Raw genomic sequence first — 26,020 nt, forward strand, 5'->3', positions numbered from 1 at the left:
ATGGGAATACATGATATAGTGAAAGGTCTTCTGCCAAATGAGGGTGATTTTGGGGCAAGCCCAACATGTTTCCTCTACATTATTAACCCTTTAAGCGCCATAACCGCTAATGTAACCTAAGGCCACTACAAACAAAAGAAAATAAACCCTTTACCCAAAAATACCCAACCATTACAAGTAACCTAGCAACAAATAAAAAAGCATAAAACATTACATCAAAATACAACAATAAACAAACACAAACAGCAGTAAACAAAACAAACAATTCTCACCATCAGAAGTCTTCATCAAATGTAATCCACATCGATCCTTGCGTGGAAAACCCCCAAAAAATCATAGAAGGATAAAGAAAACAAAAAACAAACCATAACAGTGTATAGTAAAATTATAACACTGTATAATAAAAGTGTAAAAAGAAGCAAATAATACCATACAACACTGTGCATTATTTGGTCATGGGATAATATTCAAAAGGTGAGAGAAACTTTCATAGTGTTAAACAGTATGAGAATATCCCTTTGCGCACAATAGGAAAACTACTCACATGATTTTGAGCTACTATAGCTCCAAGTGATGCACTCAGTACAAATGGATCCAAAACTGTATTGGTTGTAGGGGGATCTAATAATTAATAACAAAAATACAGACATGTTAAAAACAAAGATTCTTTAACCCTTTAGTGACAGGGTGAAAGTGTCTACATCGGAACACCTGTTCCGATGTAGACAAATTTAAACTACGCGATCGTGCATACGATCGCGAGATTTCAATTATTGGATCGCATCTGGGGGGCGTCCCTACAACCCTAGGAACGCCCTCCAGACCGCGATCAAGTCCTAGAAGCACAGAAGGCTTCAGGACAGCAGTTTGTTATGACGTTCTATTCCGTCATAACGGCTTTAAAGCCCAGTGTAATTATGACGGAATAGAACGGCATAACGGCGTTAAAAGGTTAAAAAAAGCAAAAGTCCTTGCAAAATTAAAAAAAGCAATAAATGTCTGTCACTCTGGGGTCCCAGCGGCTATCAACAGGCAACACTTTCAGACCTCCTTCCTAGATTCATATCAAAAGGGTCCAGTGCAACTTGATTTTAAAGGGATACTGAACCCAATTTTTTCTTTCTTTCATGATTCAGATAGAGCATGCAATTTTAAGCAACTTTCTCATTTACTCCTATTATCAATTTTTCTTCGTTCTCTTGGTATCTATTTGAAAAAGCATAAATGTACGCTTACGAGCCGGCCCATCTTTAGTTCAGCATCTAGATACAGTTTGCTGATTGGTGGCTAAATGTACCAACCAATCAGCAAGTGCTACCCAGTGTTCTGAACCAAAAATGGAAAAAAATGGACCGGCTCGTAAGCGTACATGCCTGCTTTTTCAAATAAAGATATCAAGAGAAAAAATGTGGGTTCAGTATCCCTTTAATATGCCTGCCCCTTCTTGTGCCTTTGTGAGGGGCAGGCATATTAAAATCAAGTTGCACCGGACCCTTTTGATATCAATCTAGGAGGGAGGTCTGAAAGTGTTGCCTGTTGATAGCCGCTGGGACCCCAGAGTGACGGATCTTTATTTCCTTTTTATTTTGCAAGGACTTTGTTTTTAACATGTCTGTAATTTTGTTATTAAATATTGGATCCCCCTAAAACAAATAGTCTTGGATCCATTTGTATTGAGCGCATCACTTAGAGCTATAGTAGGAGCCAATCATCGCCGTTTTTGAAGCACATGATTGCAGTGCTTTAATTTTCTTATTTTTTGTTTAAAACTGGAACTTGGATGGATCGGTCCATCCTGAAGGGGTTAAAACTTTCAAATTGGCCAGTAGAAAGTTGTGTGTTTGTTTTTTTAAATTGGCTTAAAAAAAATACTATTGGCCCAAATTAAAATAAAAAAAATAGAAATCCTAGAATCCATAGAATTGCCAGAACACCCCCTACAAAAAAGGGAAACTGACAACAAATTCAGTGTGTTGCCGGAGACATGAAGAGGAGCCTTTTTTTTTTTTCTTTTTTTTTTCTCCCTATTCTGGATTTTTATTTTATTTTTTCATTGCAAGGATCGATGTAGTGGATTACATCTGGTGGGATTTTTTTATTTGTGTTTATTATACTTGTTTGTTGCATGTAATATTTTATTTTTCAGGCGATTGTATTTTTTTTTAGATATTATATCATAGACTGTATCCACTTCTTTACAGTTTACGTAAGTGCATTTCTTTACTTTTACTAAACCCAATTTTTTTTCTTTCATGATTCAGATAGAGCATGCAATTTTAAGCAACTTTCTAATTTACTCCTATCATTTTCTTCGTTCTCTTGCTATTAATATTTGAAAAAGCATGAATCTAAGCTAAAAAGCTGGGCCAATTTTGGTTCAGCACCCTGGATAGCGCTTGTTGATTGTTGGGTACATTTTAGCCACCAATTAGCAAGCGCAACCCAGGTGTTGAAACAAAAATGGGCCGGCTCCTTAGCTTAGAGTCCATTTTTTTCAAATAAAGATAGCAAGAGAACCAAGAAAAATTTATAATAGAACATTAGAAAGGTGCTTAAAATTGTATGCTATTTCTGAATCGTGAAAGGAAAAAATGTGGGTTTAGTGTCTCTTTAAGCATAATGCAGTTATGTAAAATTATAGTCACAAATGTCTATTAGAGCATATTGATATCACGAAAAATAAACTTAAAAAAATAAAACGCACTAAAAGAAAAGCTTAACCTTTTTAAAAACACAATACTTAAAATACCTAGTATTGTATTATACAATAATTAATAAATATATATATATATATATATATATATATATATATATATAATCTCATTAGTATCTACATGTATCCCCACAGCTCCTATAGGTTTAATAGGATTTTATTTTTTATTATCATGGTAGATTGCAGACATAACAACAAATATCTAGGCATTCATGGGATGATATTGGCCGACTTTTGCTGAAATTGTGAACCCTATTGTTTCCTATGGTAGACTTTCGACACTCATCAGCACAGAGAGGGTTAACCCACTTTTTTTTTTTTCCCCCTTCAATATATTGTCAGACTGACAAGTGGGCTGCTCTATACAGACAGAGAGAAGATAAGGAAGCACAGTATGTGTGTATGGAAAAAGATAAAAGGGGACCTGCATGCTCAACTAGCTATTTTATATAAAACAATAAACCTAAATTAGCAAATTATCATACATTTTTACTATGCTGTTGGTATAACAAGTCATTGGACACCCTTTAAGGGGATCCAATTTTACAGTACACTGTCCCTTTAATTTTGAAGTGTATAAAATTACATAAAACCTATTGAAAGGTGGAGAGAGTAGTCTGTGGTAGGGATGTGACTTATTTCTACCATTTGTGTGCAGAAACATCCAGGCATGTTATAAATCTGAGTGCAGATTGGTTTATTGAATTGCATTGAAAGTCTGCAAAGAAAGTGCTTTGTTTAATTGTGTGGATTTTTGTTCCTCTTTCAAATATAGGTTTATGGGCAGGTAATTTAGCTGTATTGATATGCTGACTTAATGTCATACTATCATTAAAATTGTTTTTTTCTCCAACATTGGTGTGTCCGGTCCACGGCGTCATCCTTACTTGTGGGATATTCTCTTCCCCAACAGGAAATGGCAAAGAGTCCCAGCAAAGCTGGCCATATAGTCCCTCCTAGGCTCCGCCCACCCCAGTCATTCTCTTTGCCGTTGCACAGGCAACATCTCCACGGAGATGGTTAAGAGTTTTTTTGGTGTTTAAATGTAGTTTTTATTCTTCTATCAAGTGTTTGTTATTTTAAAATAGTGCTGGTATGTACTATTTACTCTGAAACAGAAAAGGATGAAGATTTCTGTTTGTGAGAGGAAGATGATTTTAGCAGACAGTAACTAAAATAGATTGCTGTTTCCACATAGGACTGTTGTGATGAAGTAACTTCAGTTGGGGGAAGCAGTTAGCAGACTTTTCTGCTTAAGGTATGACTAGCCATATTTCTAACAAGACGATGTAATGCTGGAAGGCTGTCATTTCCCCTCATGGGGACCGGTAAGCCATTTTCTTAGTCAAACAAACAGAATAAAGGGCTTATTATGGGCTAAAAAACTGGTAGACATTTTTATGGGCTAAATCGATTGCTTTATTTGGGCATTTTATTCATATTTATGCTGACAATTTGCATTTATAAACTTGGGGAACGTTTATTAAACGGCAGGCACTGTGTTAGACACCTTTTCCAGTCAGGGGGCCTTCCTAGTTATAGACTGAGCCTCATTTCTCCTGTTAAGTGTAGTCAGTCCACGGGTCATCCATTACTTATGGGATTATATCTCCTCCCTAACAGGAAGTGCAAGAGGATCACCCAAGCAGAGCTGCTATATAGCTCCTCCCCTCTACGTCATACCCAGTCATTCTCTTGCACCTAACTAATAGATAGGACGTGTGAGAGGACTGTGGTTATTTAAATTAGTTTTTTATATCTTCAATCAAAAGTTTGTTATTTTAAACAGCACCGGAGTGTGTTGTTTTTTTTCTCAGGCAGCATTAGAAGAAGAATCTACCTGAGTTTGTGTATGATCTTAGCGGTCGTAACTAAGATCCATTTGCTGTTCTAGGCCATTCTGAGGAGTGAGGTAACTTCAGAACAGGGGACAGCGGGCAGGGTTCACCTGCAAGGAGGTATGTTGCAGTATATTATTTTCTAAGGAATGGAATTGACTGAGAAAATACTGCTAATATCCATATAATGTAAGTGCAGCCTTAAATGCAGTAGTAGCGACTGGTATCAGGCTGATATGTATGTATGTTACACTGAGGTATTTCTGGGGAATGGAACTTCACTAAGAAAATACTGTATACATTTAACTTATATTTGAGCCCCCACTGCAGTGAAAGCGACTAGCAGCAGGCTTATTAGTATCATTTAATAACTTTATTTTAAAACGTTTTACTGGCATGTTAATCGTTTTTTTTTCTGAGGTACTTGGTGATAAAATTTTTTGGGCATTATTTTTCCACATGGCTGTCGTTTATTTATGAATAAATTCAGTTTACTGAGCTTCCCCACTGTTATAATATGAGTGGGAGGGGCCTATTTTGGCGCTTTCTTGCGCAGTAAGAATTCAGTCACAGTCTTCCTATTCCTTCCTCCATGATCCAGGACGTCTCTACAGAGCCCAGGGGTCTCCAAAACTAGTTTTGAGGGAGGTAATCACTCACAGCAGACCTGTGAGACTGTGCTTTTGACTGTGATAAAACGTTTATATTCTGTTATCAGTTTTTTGGGTATTAAGGGGTTAATCATCCATTTGCTGGTGGGTGCAATCCTTTGCTAACTTAATGCTTTTACTGTGAAAATTTGGTTGCTATAACAAATTTGGTTCATTGTGATTTCAACTGTGACAGTTTATTGGTGCTTCTTAAAGGCACAGTAACGTTTTTTATATTGCTTGTAAATTTATTTCAAAAGTATTTTCCAAGCTTGCTAGTTTCATTGCTAGTCTGTTAAACATGTCTGACACAGAGGAAACTCTTTGTGCAATATGTTTAAAGGCCAATGTGGAGCCCAATAGAAATTTGTGTACTAATTGCATTGATGCTACTTTAAATAAAAGTGTACATGTAAAGAAAATTTCACCAGACAACGAGGGGGAAGTTATGCCGACTAACTCTCCTCACGTGTCAGTACCTTCGTCTCCCGCTCAGGAGGTGCGTGATATTGTGGCGCCAAGTACATCAGGGCGGCCCATACAAATCACTTTGCAAGACATGGCTAATGTTATGACTGAAGTATTATCTAAATTGCCAGAAATTAGGGGTAAACGCGACCACTCTGGGGTGAGAACAGAGTGCGCTGATAATATTAGAGCCATGTCTGATACTGCGTCACAATTTGCAGAACATGAGGACGGAGAGCTTCATTCTGTGGGTGACGGATCTGATCCAAGTAAACTGGACTCAGACATTTCAAATTTTAAATTTAAGCTTGAGAACCTCCGTGTATTGCTAGGGGAGGTATTAGCGGCTCTGAATGATTGTAACACGGTTGCAATTCCAGAGAAAATGTGTAGGCTGGATAAATATTTTGCGGTACCGACGTGTACTGACGTTTTTCCTATTCCTAAAAGGCTTACAGAAATTATTAACAAGGAGTGGGATAGACCTGGTGTGCCCTTTTCTCCCCCTCCTATATATAGAAAAATGTTTCCAATAGACGCCACCACACGGGACTTATGGCAGACGGTCCCTAAGGTGGAGGGAGCAGTTTCTACTCTGGCTAAACGCACCACTATCCCGGTGGAGGATAGCTGTGCTTTTTCAGATCCAATGGATAAAAAGTTAGAGGGTTACCTTAAGAAAATGTTTGTTCAACAAGGTTTTATATTACAACCCCTTGCATGCATTGCGCCTGTCACGGCTGCGGCAGCATTCTGGTTTGAGTCTCTGGAAGAGACCATTAACTCAGTTACATTGGATGAGATTACAGACAAGCTTAGAGTCCTTAAGCTAGCTAATTCATTTATTTCCGATGCCGTAGTACACTTAACTAAACTTACGGCTAAGAATTCAGGATTCGCCATTCAAGCGTGCAGAGCGCTGTGGCTTAAATCTTGGTCAGCCGATGTGACTTCTAAATCTAAATTGCTTAACATACCTTTCAAAGGGCAGACATTATTCGGGCCCGGTTTGAAAGAAATTATCGCTGACATTACTGGAGGTAAGGGTCATGCCCTGCCTCAAGACAGAGCCAAACCAAGGGCTAGACAGTCTAATTTTCGTGCCTTTCGTAACTTCAAGGCAGGAGCAGCATCAACTTCCTCAGCTCCAAAGCAGGAAGGAACTGTTGCTCGCTACAGACAGGGCTGGAAACCTAACCAGTCCTGGAACAAGGGCAAGCAGGCCAGAAAACCTGCTGCTGCCCCTAAGACAGCATGAAGTGAGGGCCCCCGATCCGGAAACGGATCTAGTGGGGGGCAGACTTTCTCTCTTCGCCCAGACTTGGGCAAGAGATGTCCAGGATCCCTGGGCGTTAGAGATCATATCTCAGGGATATCTTCTGGACTTCAAAGCTTCTCCTCCAAAAGGGAGATTTCATCTTTCAAGGTTGTCAGCAAACCAGTTAAAGAGAGAAGCGTTTCTACGCTGTGTACAAGACCTTTTATTAATGGGAGTGATCCATCCAGTTCCGCGGTCGGAACACGGACAAGGGTTTTACTCAAATCTGTTTGTGGTTCCCAAAAAAGAGGGAACCTTCAGACCAATTTTGGACTTAAAGATCCTAAACAAATTCCTAAGAGTTCCATCGTTCAAAATGGAAACTATTCGGACAATCTTACCTATGATCCAAAGGGGTCAATACATGACCACAGTGGATTTAAAGGATGCCTACCTTCACATACCGATTCACAAGGATCATTATCGGTACCTAAGGTTTGCCTTCCTAAACAGGCATTACCAGTTTGTAGCTCTTCCCTTCGGGTTAGCCACGGCTCCAAGAATCTTTACAAAGGTTCTGGGCTCTCTTCTGGCGGTACTAAGACCGCGAGGAATTTCGGTAGCTCCGTACCTAGACGACATTCTGATACAAGCGTCAAGTTTCCAGACTGCCAAGTCTCATACAGAGTTGGTTCTGGCATTTCTAAGGTCGCATGGGTGGAAGGTGAACGTAGAAAAGAGTTCTCTATTGCCACTCACAAGAGTTCCCTTCTTGGGGACTCTTATAGATTCTGTAGAAATGAAAATTTACCTGACAGAAGACAGGTTAACAAAACTTCTAAATGCTTGCCGTGTCCTTCATTCCATTCAACACCCGTCAATGGCTCAATGCATGGAGGTAATCGGCTTAATGGTAGCGGCAATGGACAATAGTACCTTTTGCACGCCTGCATCTCAGACCACTACAATTGTGCATGCTAAGTCAGTGGAATGGGGATTACTCAGATTTGTCCCCTATGCTGAATCTAGATCAAGAGACCAGAGATTCTCTTCTATGGTGGCTTTCTCGGCCACATCTGTCCAGGGGGATGCCCTTCAGCAGGCCAGACTGGACGATAGTAACAACAGACGCCAGCCTACTAGGTTGGGGCGCTGTCTGGAATTCCCTGAAGGCTCAGGGATCATGGTCTCAGGAGGAGAGTCTCCTTCCAATAAACATTCTGGAATTAAGAGCAGTTCTCAATGCTCTTCTGGCTTGGCCTCAACTAGTAACTCTGAGGTTCATCAGGTTTCAGTCGGACAACATCACGACTGTGGCTTACATCAATCATCAGGGAGGGACAAGGAGTTCCCTAGCGATGATGGAAGTCTCAAAGATAATTCGCTGGGCAGAGTCTCACTCTTGCCACCTGTCAGCGATCCACATCCCAGGCGTGGAGAACTGGGAGGTGGATTTCCTAAGTCGCCAGAGTTTTCATCCGGGGGAGTGGGAACTTCACCCGGATGTATTTGCACAACTGCTTCGGCATTGGGGCAAACCAGATCTGGATCTCATGGCGTCTCGCCAGAACGCCAAGCTTCCTTGTTACGGATCCAGGTCCAGGGACCCGGGAGCGGTTCTGATAGATGCTCTGACAGCACCTTGGGTCTTCCACATGGCTTATGTGTTTCCACCCTTCCCGATACTTCCTCGACTGATTGCCAGGATCAAACAGGAGAGAGCATCGGTGATTCTAATAGCGCCTGCGTGGCCACGCAGGACCTGGTATGCAGATCTAGTGGACATGTCGTCCTGTCCACCATGGTCTCTGCCTCTGAGACAGGACCTTCTGGTTCAGGGTCCTTTCAAACATCCAAATCTAATTTCTCTGAGGCTGACTGCATGGAGATTGAACGTTTGATCCTATCAAAGCGTGGATTCTCGGAGTCAGTGATTGATACCTTGATACAGGCTAGGAAACCTGTTACCAGGAAAATTTACCATAAAATATGGCGTAAATACTTACATTGGTGCGAATCCAAGAGTTACTCATGGAGTAAGGTTAGGATTCCTAGGATATTGTCTTTTTCTACAAGAAGGTTTAGAAAAGGGTTTATCTGCTAGTTCGTTAAAGGGACAGATCTCAGCTCTGTCCATTCTTTTACACAAGCGTCTGTCAGAAGTTCCAGACGTTCAGGCCTTTTGTCAGGCTTTGGCCAGGATTAAGCCTGTGTTTAAATCTGTTGCTCCGCCATGGAGTTTAAACTTAGTTCTTAACGTTTTGCAGGGTGTTCCGTTTGAACCCCTTCATTCCATTGATATCAAGCTGTTATCTTGGAAAGTTCTGTTTCTAATGGCTATTTCCTCGGCTCGAAGAGTCTCTGAGTTATCAGCCTTACATTGTGATTCTCCTTATCTGATTTTTCATTCAGACAAGGTAGTTCTGTGTACTAAACCTGGGTTCTTACCTAAGGTAGTCACTAACAGGAATATCAATCAAGAGATTGTTGTTCCTTCATTGTGCCCTAATCCTTCCTCAAAGAAGGAGCGACTTCTGCACAATCTGGACGTCGTCCGTGCCTTGAAATTCTATTTACAGGCAACTAAAGATTTTCGACAAACCTCTTCCCTGTTTGTCGTTTATTCTGGACAGAGGAGAGGTCAAAAGGCTTCGGCTACCTCTCTCTCTCCTTCTGGCTTCGTAGCATAATACGTTTAGCCTATGAGACTGCTGGACAGCAGCCTCCTGAAAGAATTACGGCTCATTCTACCAGAGCTGTGGCTTCCACTTGGGCCTTTAAAAATGAGGCCTCTGAACAGATTTGCAAGGCTGCAACTTGGTCTTCACTTCACACCTTTTCAAAATTTTACAAATTTGACACTTTTGCTTCTTCGGAGGCTGTTTTTGGGAGAAAGGTTCTTCAGGCAGTGGTTCCTTCCGTGTAAGGTCCTGCCTGTCCCTCCCGTCATCCGTGTACTTTTAGCTTTGGTATTGGTATCCCATAAGTAATGGATGACCCGTTGACTGACACTTAACAGGAGAAAACATAATTTATGCTTACCTGATAAATTCCTTTCTCCTGTAGTGTAGTCAGTCCACGGCCCGCCCTGTTTTTACGGCAGGTCTAAATTTTAAATTAAACTCCAGTCACCACTGCACCCTATAGTTTCTCCTTTCTCGTTTGGTTTCGGTCGAATGACTGGGTATGACGTAGAGGGGAGGAGCTATATAGCAGCTCTGCTTGGGTGATCCTCCTGCACTTCCTGTTAGGGAGGAGATATAATCCCATAAGTAATAGATGACCCGTGGACTGACTACACTACAGGAGAAAGGAATTTATCAGGTAAGCATAAATTATGTTTTTTGCCCCATTACTGCGCAGTTGTTTTTTTGAGAGCAGGGCATGCAGATGCATGTGTGAGGATCTAAAAATTGCTGGAAAAGCTTCTAGAAGGCGTCAATTGGTATCGTATTCCCCTCTGGGCTTGGTTGGGTCTCAGCAAAGACTATAGCTGGGACTGTATAGGGGTTAAATTTATAAACGGCTCCGGTTCCGTTATTTTAAGGGTTAAAGCTCTGAAATTTGGTCTGCAATACTATTAATGCTTTAAGACATTTTGGTAATTTTTGAACAATTCCTTCATACTTTTTCACATATTCAGTAATAAAGTGTTTTCTGTTTAAAATTTAAAGAGACAGTAACGGTTTTGTTTTAAAACTTTTTTTGTGCTCTGTTGACAAGTTTAAGCCTGTTTAACATGTCTGTACCTTCAGATAAGCTATGTTCTATATGTATGAAAGCCAATGTGTCTCCCCATTTGAATTTATGTGATAATTGTGCCATAGCGTCCAAACAAAGTAAGGACAGTACTGCCACAGATAATGAAATTGCCCAAGATGATTCCTCAGATGAGGGGAGTAAACATGATACTACATCATCTCCTACTGTGTCTACACCAGTTTTGCCCACGCAGGAGTCCCCTAGTACATCTAGTGCGCCAATGCTTATTACCATGCAACAATTAACGGCTGTAATGGATAACTCCATAGCAAATATTTTATCCAAAATGCCTGCTTATCAGAGAAAGTGTGATTGCTCTGTTTTAAACACTGAAGAGCAGGAGGGCGCTGATGATAATTGTTCTGTCATACCCTCACACCAATCTGAAGGGGCCATGAGGGAGGTTTTGTCAGATGGAGAAATTTCAGATTCAGGAAAAATTTCTCAACAAGCTGAACCTGATGTTGTGACATTTAAATATAAATTAGAACATCTCCGCGCACTGCTTAAGGAGGTGTTATCTATTTTGGATGATTGTGACAACTTGGTCATTCCAGAGAAATTATGCAAGATGAACAAGTTCCTAGAGGTTCCGGTGCACCCCGACGCTTTTCCTATACCCAAGCGGGTGGCGGACATAGTAAATAAGGAGTGGGAAAAGCCCGGCATACCTTTTGTCCCCCCCCCTATATTTAAGAAATTATTTCCTATGGTCGACCCCAGAAAGGACTTATGGCAGACAGTCCCTAAGGTCGAGGGGGCAGTTTCTACTCTAAACAAACGCACTACTATTACTATCGAAGATAGTTGTGCTTTCAAAGATCCTATGGATAAAAAATTGGAAGGTTTGCTTAAAAAGATTTTTGTACAGCAAGGTTACCTTCTACAACCAATTTCATGCATTGTTCCTGTCACTACAGCAGCGTGGTTCTGGTTCGAGGAACTAGAAAAGTCGCTCAGTAGAGAGACTCCATATGAGGAGGTTATGGACAGAGTTCACGCACTTAAATTGGCTAACTCTTTTATTTTAGATGCCGCTTTGCAATTAGCTAGATTAGCGGCGAAAAATTCAGGGTTTGCTATCGTGGCGCACAGAGCGCTTTGGCTAAAGTCTTGGTCAGCGGATGTGTCATCCAAGACAAAATTGCTTAACATCCCTTTCAAAGGTAAAACTCTATTTGGACCAGAATTGAAAGAGATTATTTCAGACATCACTGGGGGAAAGGGCCACGCCCTTCCACAAGATGGGTCTTTCAAGGCTAAAAATAAGTCTAGTTTTCGTTCCTTTCGCAATTTCAGGAACGGACCGGCCTATAATTCTGCATCCTCTAAGCAAGAGGGTAATGCCTCACAACCCAAACCAGCCTGGAAACCGATGCAAGGCTGGAACAAGGGTAAGCAGGCCAAGAAGCCTGCCGCTGCTAACAAAACAGCATGAAGGAGTAGCCCCCGATCCGGGACCGGATCTAGTGGGGGGCAGACTCTCTCTCTTTGCTCAGGCTTGGGCAAGAGATGTTCAGGATCCCTGGGCGCTAGAAATAGTTTCTCAAGGTTATCTCCTGGAATTCAAGGAACTACCCCCAAGGAGAAGGTTCCACATGTCTCACTTATCCTCAAACCAAATAAAGAGACAGGCATTCTTACATTGTGTAGAAGACCTGTTAAAGATGGGAGTGATACACCCAGTTCCAATAAAGGAACAAGGAATGGGATTTTATTCCAATCTTCAGGGGGGAAACAAGGAGTTCCCTGGCGATGAAAGAAGTGACCAAAATAATTCAATGGGCGGAGGATCACTCCTGCCACCTGTCTGCGATCCACATCCCAGGTGTGGAAAACTGGGAGGCGGATTTCTTTCATGTAATTAACAAGAGTCCATGAGCTAGTGACGTACGGGATATACATTCCTACCAGGAGGGGCAAAGTTTCCCAAACCTTAAAATGCCTATAAATACACCCCTCACCACACCCACAAATCAGTTTTACAAACTTTGCCTCCAAGGGAGGTGGTGAAGTAAGTTTGTGCTAGATTCTACGTTGATATGCGCTCCGCAGCAAGTTGGAGCCCGGTTTTCCTCTCAGCGTGCAGTGAATGTCAGAGGGATGTGAAGAGAGTATTGCCTATTGAATGCAGTGATCTCCTTCTACGGGGTCTATTTCATAAGGTTCTCTGTTATCGGTCGTAGAGATTCATCTCTTACCTCCCTTTTCAGATCGACGATATACTCTTATATTTACCATTACCTCTACTGATTCTCGTTTCAGTACTGGTTTGGCTTTCTACAAACATGTAGATGAGTGTCCTGGGGTAAGTAAGTCTTATTTTCTGTGACACTCTAAGCTATGGTTGGGCACTTTATTTATAAAGTTCTAAATATATGTATTCAAACATTTATTTGCCTTGACTCAGAATGTTCAACTTTCCTTATTTTCAGACAGTCAGTTTCATATTTGGGATTATGCATTGAATTATCATATTTTTCTTACCTCAATTTGAATTTTTTCCCTGTGGGCTGTTAGGCTCGCGGGGGCTGAAAATGCTTCATTTTATTGTGTCATTCTTGGCGCGGACTTTTTTGGCGCAAAAATTCTTTTCCGTTTCCGGCGTCATACGTGTCGCCGGAAGTTGCGTCATTTTTTGACGTTATTTTGCGCCAAAAATGTCGGCGTTCCGGATGTGGCGTCATTTTTGGCGCCAAAAGCATTTAGGCGCCAAATAATGTGGGCGTCTTATTTGGCGCTAAAAAATATGGGCGTCGCTTTTGTCTCCATTATTTCAGTCTCATTTTTCATTTGCTTCTGGTTGCTAGAAGCTTGATATTTGGCATTCTTTCCCATTCCTGAAACTGTCTTATAAGGAATTTGATCTATTTTGCTTTATATGTTGTTTTTTCTCTTACATATTGCAAGATGTCTCACGTTGCATCTGAGCCAGAAGATACTACAGGAAAATCACTGCCTGCTGGATCTACCAAAGCTAAGTGTATCTGCTGTAAACTTTTGGTAGCTATTCCTCCAGCTGTTGTTTGTAATAATTGTCATGACAAACTTGTTAAAGCAGATAATATTTCCTTTAGTAATGTACCATTGCCTGTTGCAGTTCCCTCAACATCTAAGGTGCAGAATGTTCCTGATAACATAAGAGATTTTGTTTCTGAATCCATAAAGAAGGCTTTGTCTGTTATTTCTCCTTCTAGTAAACGTAAAAAGTCTTTTAAATCTTCTCTCTCTACAGATGAATTTTTAAATGAACACCATCATTCTGATTCTTTGGACTCTTCTGGTTCAGAGGATTCTATCTCAGAGATTGATGCTGATAAATCTTCATATTTATTTAAGATGGAATTTATTCGCTCTTTACTTAAAGAAGTACTAATTGCTTTAGAAATAGAGGATTCTAGTCCTCTTGATACTAATTCTATACGTTTAGATAAGGTTTTTAAAGCTCCTGCGGTTATTCCAGAAGTTTTTCCTGTTCCTAATGCTATTTCTGCAGTAATTTCCAAAGAATGGGATAAATTGGGTAATTCATTTACTCCTTCTAAACGTTTTAAGCAATTATATCCTGTTCCGCCTGACAGGTTAGAATTTTGGGACAAAATCCCTAAAGTTGATGGGGCTATTTCTACCCTTGCTAAACGTACTACCATTCCTACGTCAGATGGTACCTCGTTTAAGGATCCTTTAGATAGAAAAATTGAATCTTTTCTAAGAAAAGCTTATCTGTGTTCAGGTAATCTTCTTCTTAGACCTGCTATATCATTGGCTGATGTTGCTGCAGCTTCAACTTTTTGGTTGGAAACTCTAGCGCAACAAGTAACAAATCGTGATTCTCATGATATTATTATTCTTCTCCAGCATGCTAATAATTTTATCTGTGATGCCATTTTTGATATTATTAGAGTTGATGTTAGGTTTATGTCTCTGGCTATCTTAGCCAGAAGAGCTTTATGGCTTAAGACTTGGAATGCTGATATGGCTTCTAAATCAACTCTACTTTCCATTTCTTTCCAGGGAAACAAATTATTTGGTTCTCAGTTGGATTCTATTATTTCAACTGTTACTGGTGGGAAAGGAACTTTTTTACCACAGGATAAAAAATCTAAAGGTAAAAACAGGGCTAACAATCGTTTTCGTTCCTTTCGTTTCAACAAAGAACAAAAGCCTGATCCTTCGTCCTCAGGAGCAGTTTCAGTTTGGAAACCATCTCCAGTCTGGAATAAATCCAAGCCTGCTAGAAAGGCAAAGCCTGCTTCTAAGTTCACATGAAGGTACGGCCCTCATTCCAGTTCAGCTGGTAGGGGGCAGGTTACGTTTTTTCAAAGAAATTTGGATCAATTCTGTTCACAATCTTTGGCTTCAGAACATTGTTTCAGAAGGGTACAGAATTGGTTTCAAGATGAGACCTCCTGCAAAGAGATTTTTTCTTTCCCGTGTCCCAGTAAATCCAGTGAAAGCTCAAGCATTTCTGAATTGTGTTTCAGATCTAGAGTTGGCTGGAGTAATTATGCCAGTTCCAGTTCCGGAACAGGGGATGGGGTTTTATTCAAATCTCTTCATTGTACCAAAGAAGGAGAATTCCTTCAGACCAGTTCTGGATCTAAAATTATTGAATCGTTATGTAAGGATACCAACGTTCAAGATGGTAACTGTAAGGACTATATTGCCTTTTGTTCAGCAAGGGAATTATATGTCCACAATAGATTTACAGGATGCATATCTGCATATTCCGATTCATCCAGATCATTATCAGTTCCTGAGATTCTCTTTTCTAGACAAGCATTACCAATTTGTGGCTCTACCGTTTGGCCTTGCTACAGCTCCAAGAATTTTCACAAAGATTCTCGGTGCCCTTCTGTCTGTAATCAGAGAACAGGGTATTGTGGTATTTCCTTATTTGGACGATATCTTGGTACTTGCTCAGTCTTTACATTTAGCAGAGTCTCATACGAATCGACTTGTGTTGTTTCTTCAAGATCATGGTTGGAGGATCAATTTACCAAAAAGTTCTTTGATTCCTCAAACAAGGGTAACCTTTCTGGGTTTCCAGATAGATTCAGTGTCCATGACTCTGTCTTTAACAGACAAGAGACGTCTAAAATTGATTACAGCTTGTCGAAACCTTCAGTCTCAATCATTCCCTTCGGTAGCCTTATGCATGGAAATTCTAGGTCTTATGACTGCTGCATCGGACGCGATCCCCTTTGCTCGTTTTCACATGCGACCTCTTCAGCTCTGTATGCTGAACCAATGGTGCAGGGATTACACGAAGATATATCAATTAATATCTTTAAAACCGATTGTTCGACACTCTCTAACGTGGTGGACAGATCACCATCGTTTAATTCAGGGGGCTTCTTTTGTTCTTCCGACCTGGACTGTAATTTCAACAGATGCAAGTCTCACAGGTTGGGGAGCTGTGTGGGGATCTCTGACGGCACAAGGAGTTTGGGAATCTCAGGAGGTGAGATTACCGATCAATATTTTGGAACTCCGTGCAATTTTCAGAGCTCTTCAGTTTTGGCCTCTTCTGAAGAGAGAATCGTTCATTTGTTTTCAGACAGACAATGTCACAACTGTGGCATACATCAATCATCAAGGAGGGACTCACAGTCCTCTGGCTATGAAAGAAGTATCTCGAATTTTGGTTTGGGCGGAATCCAGCTCCTGTCTAATCTCTGCGGTTCATATCCCAGGTGTAGACAATTGGGAAGCGGATTATCTCAGTCGCCAAACGTTGCATCCGGGCGAATGGTCTCTTCACCCAGAGGTATTTCTTCAGATTGTTCAAATGTGGGGGCTCCCAGAGATAGATCTGATGGCCTCTCATCTAAACAAGAAACTTCCCAGGTATCTGTCCAGATCCCGGGATCCTCAGGCGGAGGCAGTGGATGCATTATCACTTCCTTGGAAGTATCATCCTGCCTATATCTTTCCGCCTCTAGTTCTTCTTCCAAGAGTAATCTCCAAGATTCTGAGGGAATGCTCGTTTGTTCTGCTAATAGCTCCGGCATGGCCTCACAGGTTTTGGTATGCGGATCTTGTCCGGATGGCATCTTGCCAACCATGGACTCTTCCGTTAAGACCAGACCTTCTGTCGCAAGGTCCTTTTTTCCATCCGGATCTGAAATCCTTAAATTTAAAGGTATGGAGATTGAACGCTTGATTCTTGGTCAAAGAGGTTTCTCTGACTCCGTGATTAATACTATGTTACAGGCTCGTAAATCTGTATCTCGAGAGATATATTATAGAGTCTGGAAGACTTATATTTCTTGGTGTCTTTCTCATCATTTTTCTTGGCATTCTTTTAGAATACCGAGAATTTTACAGTTTCTTCAGGTTGGTTTAGATAAGGGTTTGTCCGCAAGTTCTTTGAAAGGACAAATCTCCGCTCTTTCTGTTCTTTTTCACAGAAAGATTGCTATTCTTCCTGATATTCATTGTTTTGTACAAGCTTTGGTTCGTATAAAACCTGTCATTAAGTCAATTTCTCCTCCTTGGAGTTTGAATTTGGTTCTGGGAGCTCTTCAAGCTCCTCCGTTTGAACCTATGCATTCATTGGACATTAAATTACTTTCTTGGAAAGTTTTGTTCCTTTTGGCCATCTCTTCTGCTAGAAGAGTTTCTGAATTATCTGCTCTTTCTTGTGAGTATCCTTTTCTGATTTTTCATCAGGATAAGGCGGTGTTGCGAACTTCTTTTGAATTTTTACCTAAAGTTGTGAATTCCAACAACATTAGTAGAGAAATTGTGGTTCCTTCATTATGTCCTAATCCTAAGAATTCTAAGGAGAAATCGTTGCATTCTTTGGATGTTGTTAGAGCTTTGAAATATTATGTTGAAGCTACGAAATCTTTCCGTAAGACTTCTAGTCTATTTGTTATCTTTTCCGGTTCTAGGAAAGGCCAGAAAGCTTCTGCCATTTCTTTGGCATCTTGGTTGAAATCTTTAATTCATCTTGCCTATGTTGAGTCGGGTAAAATTCCGCCTCAGAGAATTACAGCTCATTCTACTAGGTCAGTATCTACTTCCTGGGCGTTTAGGAATGAAGCTTCGGTTGACCAGATCTGCAAAGCAGCAACTTGGTCCTCTTTGCATACTTTTACTAAATTCTACCATTTTGATGTATTTTCTTCTTCTGAAGCAGTTTTTGGTAGAAAAGTTCTTCAGGCAGCGGTTTCAGTTTGAATCTTCTGCTTATGTTTTTCGTTAAACTTTATTTTGGGTGTGGATTATTTTCAGCAGGAATTGGCTGTCTTTATTTTATCCCTCCCTCTCTAGTGACTCTTGTGTGGAAAGATCCACATCTTGGGTAGTCATTATCCCATACGTCACTAGCTCATGGACTCTTGTTAATTACATGAAAGAAAACATAATTTATGTAAGAACTTACCTGATAAATTCATTTCTTTCATATTAACAAGAGTCCATGAGGCCCACCCTTTTTTGTGGTGGTTATGATTTTTTTTGTATAAAGCACAATTATTCCAATTCCTTATTTTATATGCTTCGCACTTTTTTTCTTATCACCCCACTTCTTGGCTATTCGTTAAACTGATTTGTGGGTGTGGTGAGGGGTGTATTTATAGGCATTTTAAGGTTTGGGAAACTTTGCCCCTCCTGGTAGGAATGTATATCCCATACGTCACTAGCTCATGGACTCTTGTTAATATGAAAGAAATGAATTTATCAGGTAAGTTCTTACATAAATTATGTTTTTCTGAGTCGTCAGACATTCCATCCGGGGGAGTGGGAACTCCATCCGGAGATCTTTGCCCAAATAACTCAATTATGGGGCATTCCAGACATGGATCTGATGGCGTCTCGTCAGAACTTCAAGGTTCCTTGCTACGGGTCCAGATCCAGGGATCCCAAGGCGACTCTAGTAGATGCACTAGTAGCACCTTGGACCTTCAACCTAGCTTATGTATTTCCACCGTTTCCTCTCATTCCCAGGCTGGTAGCCAGGATCAATCAGGAGAGGGCCTCGGTGATCTTGATAGCTCCTGCGTGGCCACGCAGGACTTGGTATGCAGACCTGGTGAATGTCATCGGCTCCACCATGGAAGCTACCTTTGAGACAGGACCTTCTTGTTCAGGGTCCATTCGAACATCCAAATCTGATCTCCCTCCAGCTGACGGCTTGGAGATGAACGCTTGATTCTATCGAAGCGTGGGTTTTCAGATTCTGTGATAGATACTCTGGTCCAGGCCAGAAAACCGGTAACTAGAAAGATTTACCATAAAATATGGAAAAGATATATCTGTTGGTGTGAATCCAAAGGATTCCCATGGAATAAGATAAAAATTCCTAAGATTCTCTCCTTTCTACAAGAAGGTTTGGAGAAAGGATTATCTGCAAGTTCTCTAAAGGGACAGATCTCTGCTTTATCTGTCTTACTACACAAAAGACTGGCAGCTGTGCCAGATGTTCAAGCATTTGTTCAGGCTCTGGTTAGGATCAAGCCTGTTTACAGACCTTTGACTCCCCCCTGGAGTCTAAATCTAGTTCTTTCAGTTCTTCAAGGGGTTCCGTTTGAACCTTTACATTCCATAGATATTAAGTTACTATCTTGGAAAGTTTTGTTTTTGGTTGCAATTTCTTCTGCTAGAAGAGTTTCAGAGTTATCTGCTCTGCAGTGTTCTCCGCCCTATCTGGTGTTCCATGCAGATAAGGTGGTTTTGCGTACTAAGCCTGGTTTTCTTCCTAAGGTTGTTTCTAACAAAAATATTAACCAGGAGATAGTTGTACCTTCTTTGTGTCCAAATCCAGTTTCAAAGAGGGAACGTTTGTTACACAATTTGGACGTAGTCCGTGCTCTAAAATTCTATTTGGAGGCTACAAAAGATTTCAGACAAACATCTTCCTTGTTTGTTGTTTATTCTGGTAAAAGGAGAGGTCAAAAAGCGACTTCTACCTCTCTTTCCTTTTGGCTTAAAAGCATCATCCGATTGGCTTATGAGACTGCCGGACGGCAGCCTCCTGAAAGAATCACAGCTCACTCCACTAGGGCTGTGTCTTCCACATGGGCCTTCAAGAACGAGGCTTCTGTTGACCAGATATGTAAGGCAGTGACTTGGTCTTCACTGCACACTTTTGCCAAATTTTACAAATTTGATACTTTTGCTTCTTCGGAGGCTATTTTTGGGAGAAAGGTTTTGCAAGCCGTGGTGCCTTCCGTTTAGGTAACCTGATTTGCTCCCTCCCTTCATCCGTGTCCTAAAGCTTTGGTATTGGTTCCCACAAATAAGGATGACGCCGTGGACCGGACACACCAATGTTGGAGAAAACAGAATTTATGCTTACCTGATAAATTACTTTCTCCAACGGTGTGTCCGGTCCACGGCCCGCCCTGGTTTTTTAATCAGGTCTGATGAATTATTTTCTCTAACTACAGTCACCACGGTACCATATGGTTTCTCCTATATATATTTCCTCCTGTCTGTCGGTCGAATGACTGGGGTGGGCGGAGCCTAGGAGGGACTATATGGCCAGCTTTGCTGGGACTCTTTGCCATTTCCTGTTGGGGAAGAGAATATCCCACAAGTAAGGATGACGCCGTGGACCGGACACACCGTTGGAGAAAGTAATTTATCAGGTAAGCATAAATTCTGTTTTTTTTTTTGTTTTGTTTTTTGTTCTCCATTGTAGATACATTCCATTCAACTAACACCCTCCCAATCAGTCATGATTTCAAAGCAGTTAAAGTAAAAATTAAACTTCTTTTAATAGACTTTTTAATTTACTTCTACAGGTGGCCCTCGTTTTACAACGGTTCAATTTACACCGTTTCAGAATAACAACCTTTTTTTCCAGTCATGTGACTGCTATTGAGAAGCAGTGCATTTATTAAAATAGCCAGTAGGTGGAGCTGTCCACTTGTGTTGCAGCAAACCCAAGCAAGCTGAAATTAATCAGTTTAACCAGACCTGAGCTATCGAGCAGATTTCAAAGGAACAAGATCTTCCTGTTTATAACTCAGTCCAGATTGGAATGCATAGAAAAAAACAGTTTGCAGAAAAATGCAAGTGAAGTCTGTTTTGTGTGATTATTTTATTAGGTTTATAATGCGGTTTAGCAAATGTTTTTGTTCATTTAACTTAGTTTAATTATATATTTTGTGTTGTGTGATTATTTTATTAGGTTTATAATGCTGTCTAGTATTTAAAGTCTTAATTTCAAAGCTTTAAAAATAATGTATTAAAGGGACAGTTTACTCAAAAATGTTCTCCCCTTTAATTTGTTCACAATGATCCACTTTACCTGCTGGAGTGTATTAAATTGTTTACAAGTAGCTCCTTTACGCTTATATTGGCATTTGAAATTATTAATTTAGCATGTGGTATCCCCACCTATTCTGAAAGTTTGTGGCCGCGCGTACCAGCTATAGATAAGCTTTGTAAACACAGCCAGCAGAAGAAATTACACTCCCAGTGTGATAAAGCAGAGATAAGGTAATAAAATGTTGATTCTCCATTGTTCTCTCAAAGTATTGGTGATTGTTTTAAGGACAGATATAAGATAAAGAAGCAGGTATATGTGCACAATGTGATGCAGTAATGAAATCTGATTATACCTACAAGCTCAACCTATTTTATTAGGCTGTGGCTTCAAAACACAAAATCAGAGCTTTAATATACAGAAATAAACCTTAAAAAGCTAATTTTCATACATTTTTTACTCTGCAGTTGGTAAAAAAAGCAATTGTAAACACATTAAGGGAAAAACTATTTTACAGTATACTGTCCCTTTAAGTGTTACTTATGACAATTTTGAGAGGGGCCTGGAACCTATCTCCCTCACTTCCCATTGACTTACATTATAAACTGGGTTTCAATTTACAACAATTTCGATTTACAACCATTCCTTCTGGAACCTAACCCCGGCGTAAACTGAGGGCTACCTGTGTATTTGCAAATTTACTTTCTTCCCTTGTTATCCTTTGCTGATAAACTTAACAGGAGCAGCAATGCACTTCTGGGAGCTAGCTGGTTGTCTCTTGTCATTGGCTCACTGGATGTGTTGATCTAGCTGCCAGTAGTGCATTTCTACTCTGGAGTTGACTTTAACTGTATTTTAACCCCTTTAAACACACAATTAAAGGGTTTTATTGCTATATTGCCTGCATAGAACATATTAGAGCCCACGTAACCTGCTGAGTCCCTAAAACGTGAATGTATTCAATTAAACAATATAATATATAAACAATATAATATAATTAAATAAATTAATAAATAAATATTTATTTTTATAAATAAAGTTTTTATATTCTAATTATTTGAAACCCTGCTGCCTTGTTCCCCCATCATAATAGAAATGTATCTAACATCTATATTTTTGTTCTTATCAGAGCAAAACAATTCAAGATTGATAGTGAATTCTGTTGAAAAGATACTGTGCAATGAGCTCGTTTAACCTTGAACGCTTTCGATATGACAAGAAGAACATGAAGGGAAGCCCCTCCTCATCCTCTTGTGGGTCAAGTCGACCTAGTACTCCACTGGGGGAGGACAAAACAGGTTGGTGATTTTGAAGCAATGCTTATTCACTATGTGTTTTGTTGTTGTGTTTCATAATAATAACAGCAGCAACAAATTATAAATTAGCTGTTACAACTAAGATTCTGGAAGCACAAGTATTTCATTTGTTTTAGTTTAATTTGTGCTGGGATATTGAGAGTGAAACAAAGCACATAGCTCAAATTACTAAAATGGTCAGTCTACATCTTAGTCATCTTAAAGTCCTTATTTAGATTTAGCTGAAAATATCCTCCTGCACCCCTTATATCATGTAACCGTAAAAAAACCTGGAAATCATTGCCAAAATATAGGCAATTTCTATATTTACCAGTGAGACCCCCCCTCTCCGGAGGGGTGTGAACAGAGCCTTCCACTCCCCTAGTTACCTAATAAAAGGTAACACAGACACACCACCCCTTCCTCCTAGTGATGTCCAGCCAAGTAGGTGGACCAGGAAAAGGGAAGGGAGCCTGTTGAGTATTATCCAATAAGTTGAAACTGCCCTAGTAGAATGTGCCTTAAAAGCCATCTGGTACCTGTTTCCCTTTTTGTTAGTAAACTCTTGAACGATCCAAAGAGGTAGTAGTAGTACTTGAAGGAGCTTGACCTTGAATGAATGTGTGTGTGTATATATATATATATATATATATATATATATATATATATATATATATATATATATATATATATATATATATATATTCTTTTCACGTAAATGTGAAGACATCTGACTATATCTAAATGATACAATGGATTTCCATGAAAATCCTGCTGTCATGAAGAAAGCACTGTGTATTGATTCTTATGGAAATCGGACGCCACTTTAGGAAGAAACCCAGGAACTGTTCGGAGAATAACCTTATCCTGATGAAACACAAATGTCTCTTACTGACATAACCTGTAGTTCAGACACCCGCTGCAAAGAAGTAATGGCCACCAGAAAGTTTTCAGAGTAAGAAACATGGAAACTTCACGTAAAGGTTCAAATTGTGAATCCAAAAAAGAGGAAGATCCCGATATAGTATAGATGATCTGACAGAAGGACAGATATGTGCCAAAGCTTGAAAGAAAAAATAAACTGGATCATCAAGGGATCTTGAGCCCACTTGACTCTTGAAATAGCAGACATTGACACCTGAACTTTAAGGGTTCTAGCACTCAGACCTTGAAGAAAAGTTGCTGTTGAGATCTCGTGTATATTCACCCATGAAGAAAATGTGTCCCAAATTCTATAATAGGTCTTAGAAGTTGATCCCTTCCTGGCATGAAGCAGGGTCTGGATAACAGGTGCTTAAATATTTAACTGTTAAGTCTGGAGACCTCAGCAACCATGCTGCCAACCTTTAGACATTTGTGGATCCGGATGAACAATGGGCCTAGGCTCAACATGTTCCAAGAGACTGGTAGATTACATGGGGGGTGAACTGCTAGTCTGTAAACCTTCGGAAACCAAGGCCAAAAACGAAAAATTACAATGAACGTTGCTGATTCTTGTAGAATCCTTTTTAGAAGACTTGGAGTCGGAGGGTAAACATAAATGAGACTGAACGACTCCTGAATTAGTGCATACCCCAATGCCAGAGGTGTTGGGCTGTGACTGAAGAACCTTGGAAGCTGATAATTTGCAGCAGAGGCCATAACGTTGATAAATCCATTAATTAAAATTTACATTCACTTTAAAGGTATAAGTGCCTGTTTTTTAAAAATACTATTAAAACAGGGGCACTTTCGTTCATTAAAATTTACATTGCAGCATTTTTTTTTTTTTTTTTAAATAATTGCCTTTTTTTTTTTTCTTTAGGAAAACAAGACCGGTGATCCTCAGCCCGCAGCTCCTGCTGTACTTAACACCGCAATGACGAAGCCTGCTTCCTCTAACCATTGCGTCCAGCTCGTGAGGCCACGCAACGATTGGAGGAAGTCGGATTTATCATCGATATGCTAAGTACAGCAGGAGAAGTGGGCGGAGGATCGCCGGTCTAGTTTTCCTAAAAGAAATGGTAGGTATTTTTACAAATACAAAAAACTCTTCAATGTAAATTTTAATAAATGAAAGTGCCCCTGTTTTTTAATAGCATTTATAAAAACCGGGCACTTATTCATTACAATTTACATTCACTTTAAAGTCTCATCAGATTCTCCTTGGGCAATAGCAGGCAAAGGATCCTCAATTTCCATACTTTTAACAATAGGCTGCACAAAAAAGCAAATTTTATAAGCGTAGACAGCGCTAGTTCACTTGTGCCATATAGATAACATTGTGCTCATTTCCAGGGAGTTATTTATGAGTCAGCACTGATTGGCTAAAATGCAAGTCAAAAGAACTGACATAAGGGGGCAGTCTGCAGAGGCTTAGATACAAGGTAATCACAGAGATAAAAAGTATATTAAAGGAACAGTCCACACCAGAATTGTTATTGTTTAAAAAGATACCCATTCCGAAGTTTTGCATAACCAACAGTTATATTAATAATTTTTATACCTGTGTGATTACCTTGTATCTAAACCTATTCTGACAGGCTCTTTATTTCTTTTGCAAGATGTACCGAGTCCACGGATTCATCCTAACTTGTGGGATATTGTCCTTCCTAACGGGAAGTAGCAAAGAGAGCACCACAGCAGAGCCGTCTATATAGCTCCCCCCTTAACTCCACCCCCAGTCATTCTCTTTGCTGGCTCTAAGCAGGAAGGGTAAAGAGAAGAGGTGTTAAACTGTTAGTTTTTATTTTATCTTCAATCAAGAGTTTATTTTAAATGGTACCGGTGTTGTACTATTTACTCTCAGGCAGGACATAGATGAAGATTTTTGCCTGGAGGAGGATGATCTTAGCATTTGTAACTAAGGTCCACTGCTGTTCCCACATGAGCTGAGGTGTACGAAAGGCTGACAGTGTCCCCATTAGGGGAAGGGTAAGCAGTAATCCTAGTGTTATCAGAGGTTTTTACTAGCTTGCATAAAGGGTTAATTTTTTGTGGGCACTCAGTTTGTTATGTGAATTTGGGACAAACATTTTTGTGTCTGGGAGTAACATTTTCTGTTTTATGGGACATTTGCTTGAGGGTTCTTTGGGGTTGTTTATAACCCACATGGCTTTCAGGCAGGGTTTGTTAGTTTTGTGTAGGCCCCAGCAACATCGAGTGAGGTGGGTTGGGCCTACATTTACAAGCAGCAAGCAACTTCTTCTGAGGGACTAATTGAAGCTTTAAACCCCATATTATTGCTTCCTAAGGGTAGGTAGGGCCACAGCAGAGCTGTGTCAAGGTGCTTTAGGGGGTTTTAACCGGTTTTAGACAATTATCAATCCGGTTTTTTCATTTGGGGGTCTATTGCTTTTTTACTTGTGGTGCAATCCTTCTATAGCTTAGTGGGTACACTGTTAACATTTCGGAATTTTTGAAGCAATTTTAACCTGTTTTGCAGTTTGTGTATGCCTTTTTTTTCTCTTAAAGGAACAGTACTGTTTTTGCAAATTGTGTTTTTTTTCATTAAATAAAGTGTTTTCCAAGCTTGCTTGCTTCATTACTAGCCCGTTAAACATGTCTGACACTGAGGAAACTCATTGTTCAATTTGTTTAGAAGCCATTGTGGAACCCCCTCTAAGAATGTGTCCCAATTTTACTGATATGTCTATAAATTGCAAACAGCATATTTTGACTTATAAGAATTTGGCATTAAATGGTTCTCAGACAGAAGTAAATCAGGTTTCGCCATCTAGTTCTCCCCAAGTTTCACAACCAGTTACTCCCGCACAAGCGACGCCAAGTACTTCTAGTGCGTCTAATTCTTTCACCTTGCAAGATATGGCTTCAG

The 26,020-nt window shown here is 40.1% G+C and overlaps 1 protein-coding gene across 1 annotated transcript in view; it reads left to right on the plus strand.

The window, feature by feature from the left end:
- SMARCAD1 (SWI/SNF-related, matrix-associated actin-dependent regulator of chromatin, subfamily a, containing DEAD/H box 1) overlaps positions 1 to 26,020 on the plus strand; it is a 496,186-nt gene that overhangs the window by 16,113 nt on the left and 454,053 nt on the right. Inside the window, exon 2 of the mRNA XM_053700170.1 lies at positions 22,041 to 22,209. Within this exon, the coding sequence (XP_053556145.1) occupies positions 22,092 to 22,209 (118 nt within the window). The 5' untranslated portion in view covers positions 22,041 to 22,091. The remainder of the gene's footprint in view (positions 1 to 22,040; positions 22,210 to 26,020) is intronic.

This window comes from Bombina bombina, chromosome 2 (genome assembly GCF_027579735.1).
Source record: "Bombina bombina isolate aBomBom1 chromosome 2, aBomBom1.pri, whole genome shotgun sequence".
NCBI classification, from domain to species: Eukaryota; Metazoa; Chordata; class Amphibia; order Anura; family Bombinatoridae; genus Bombina; species Bombina bombina.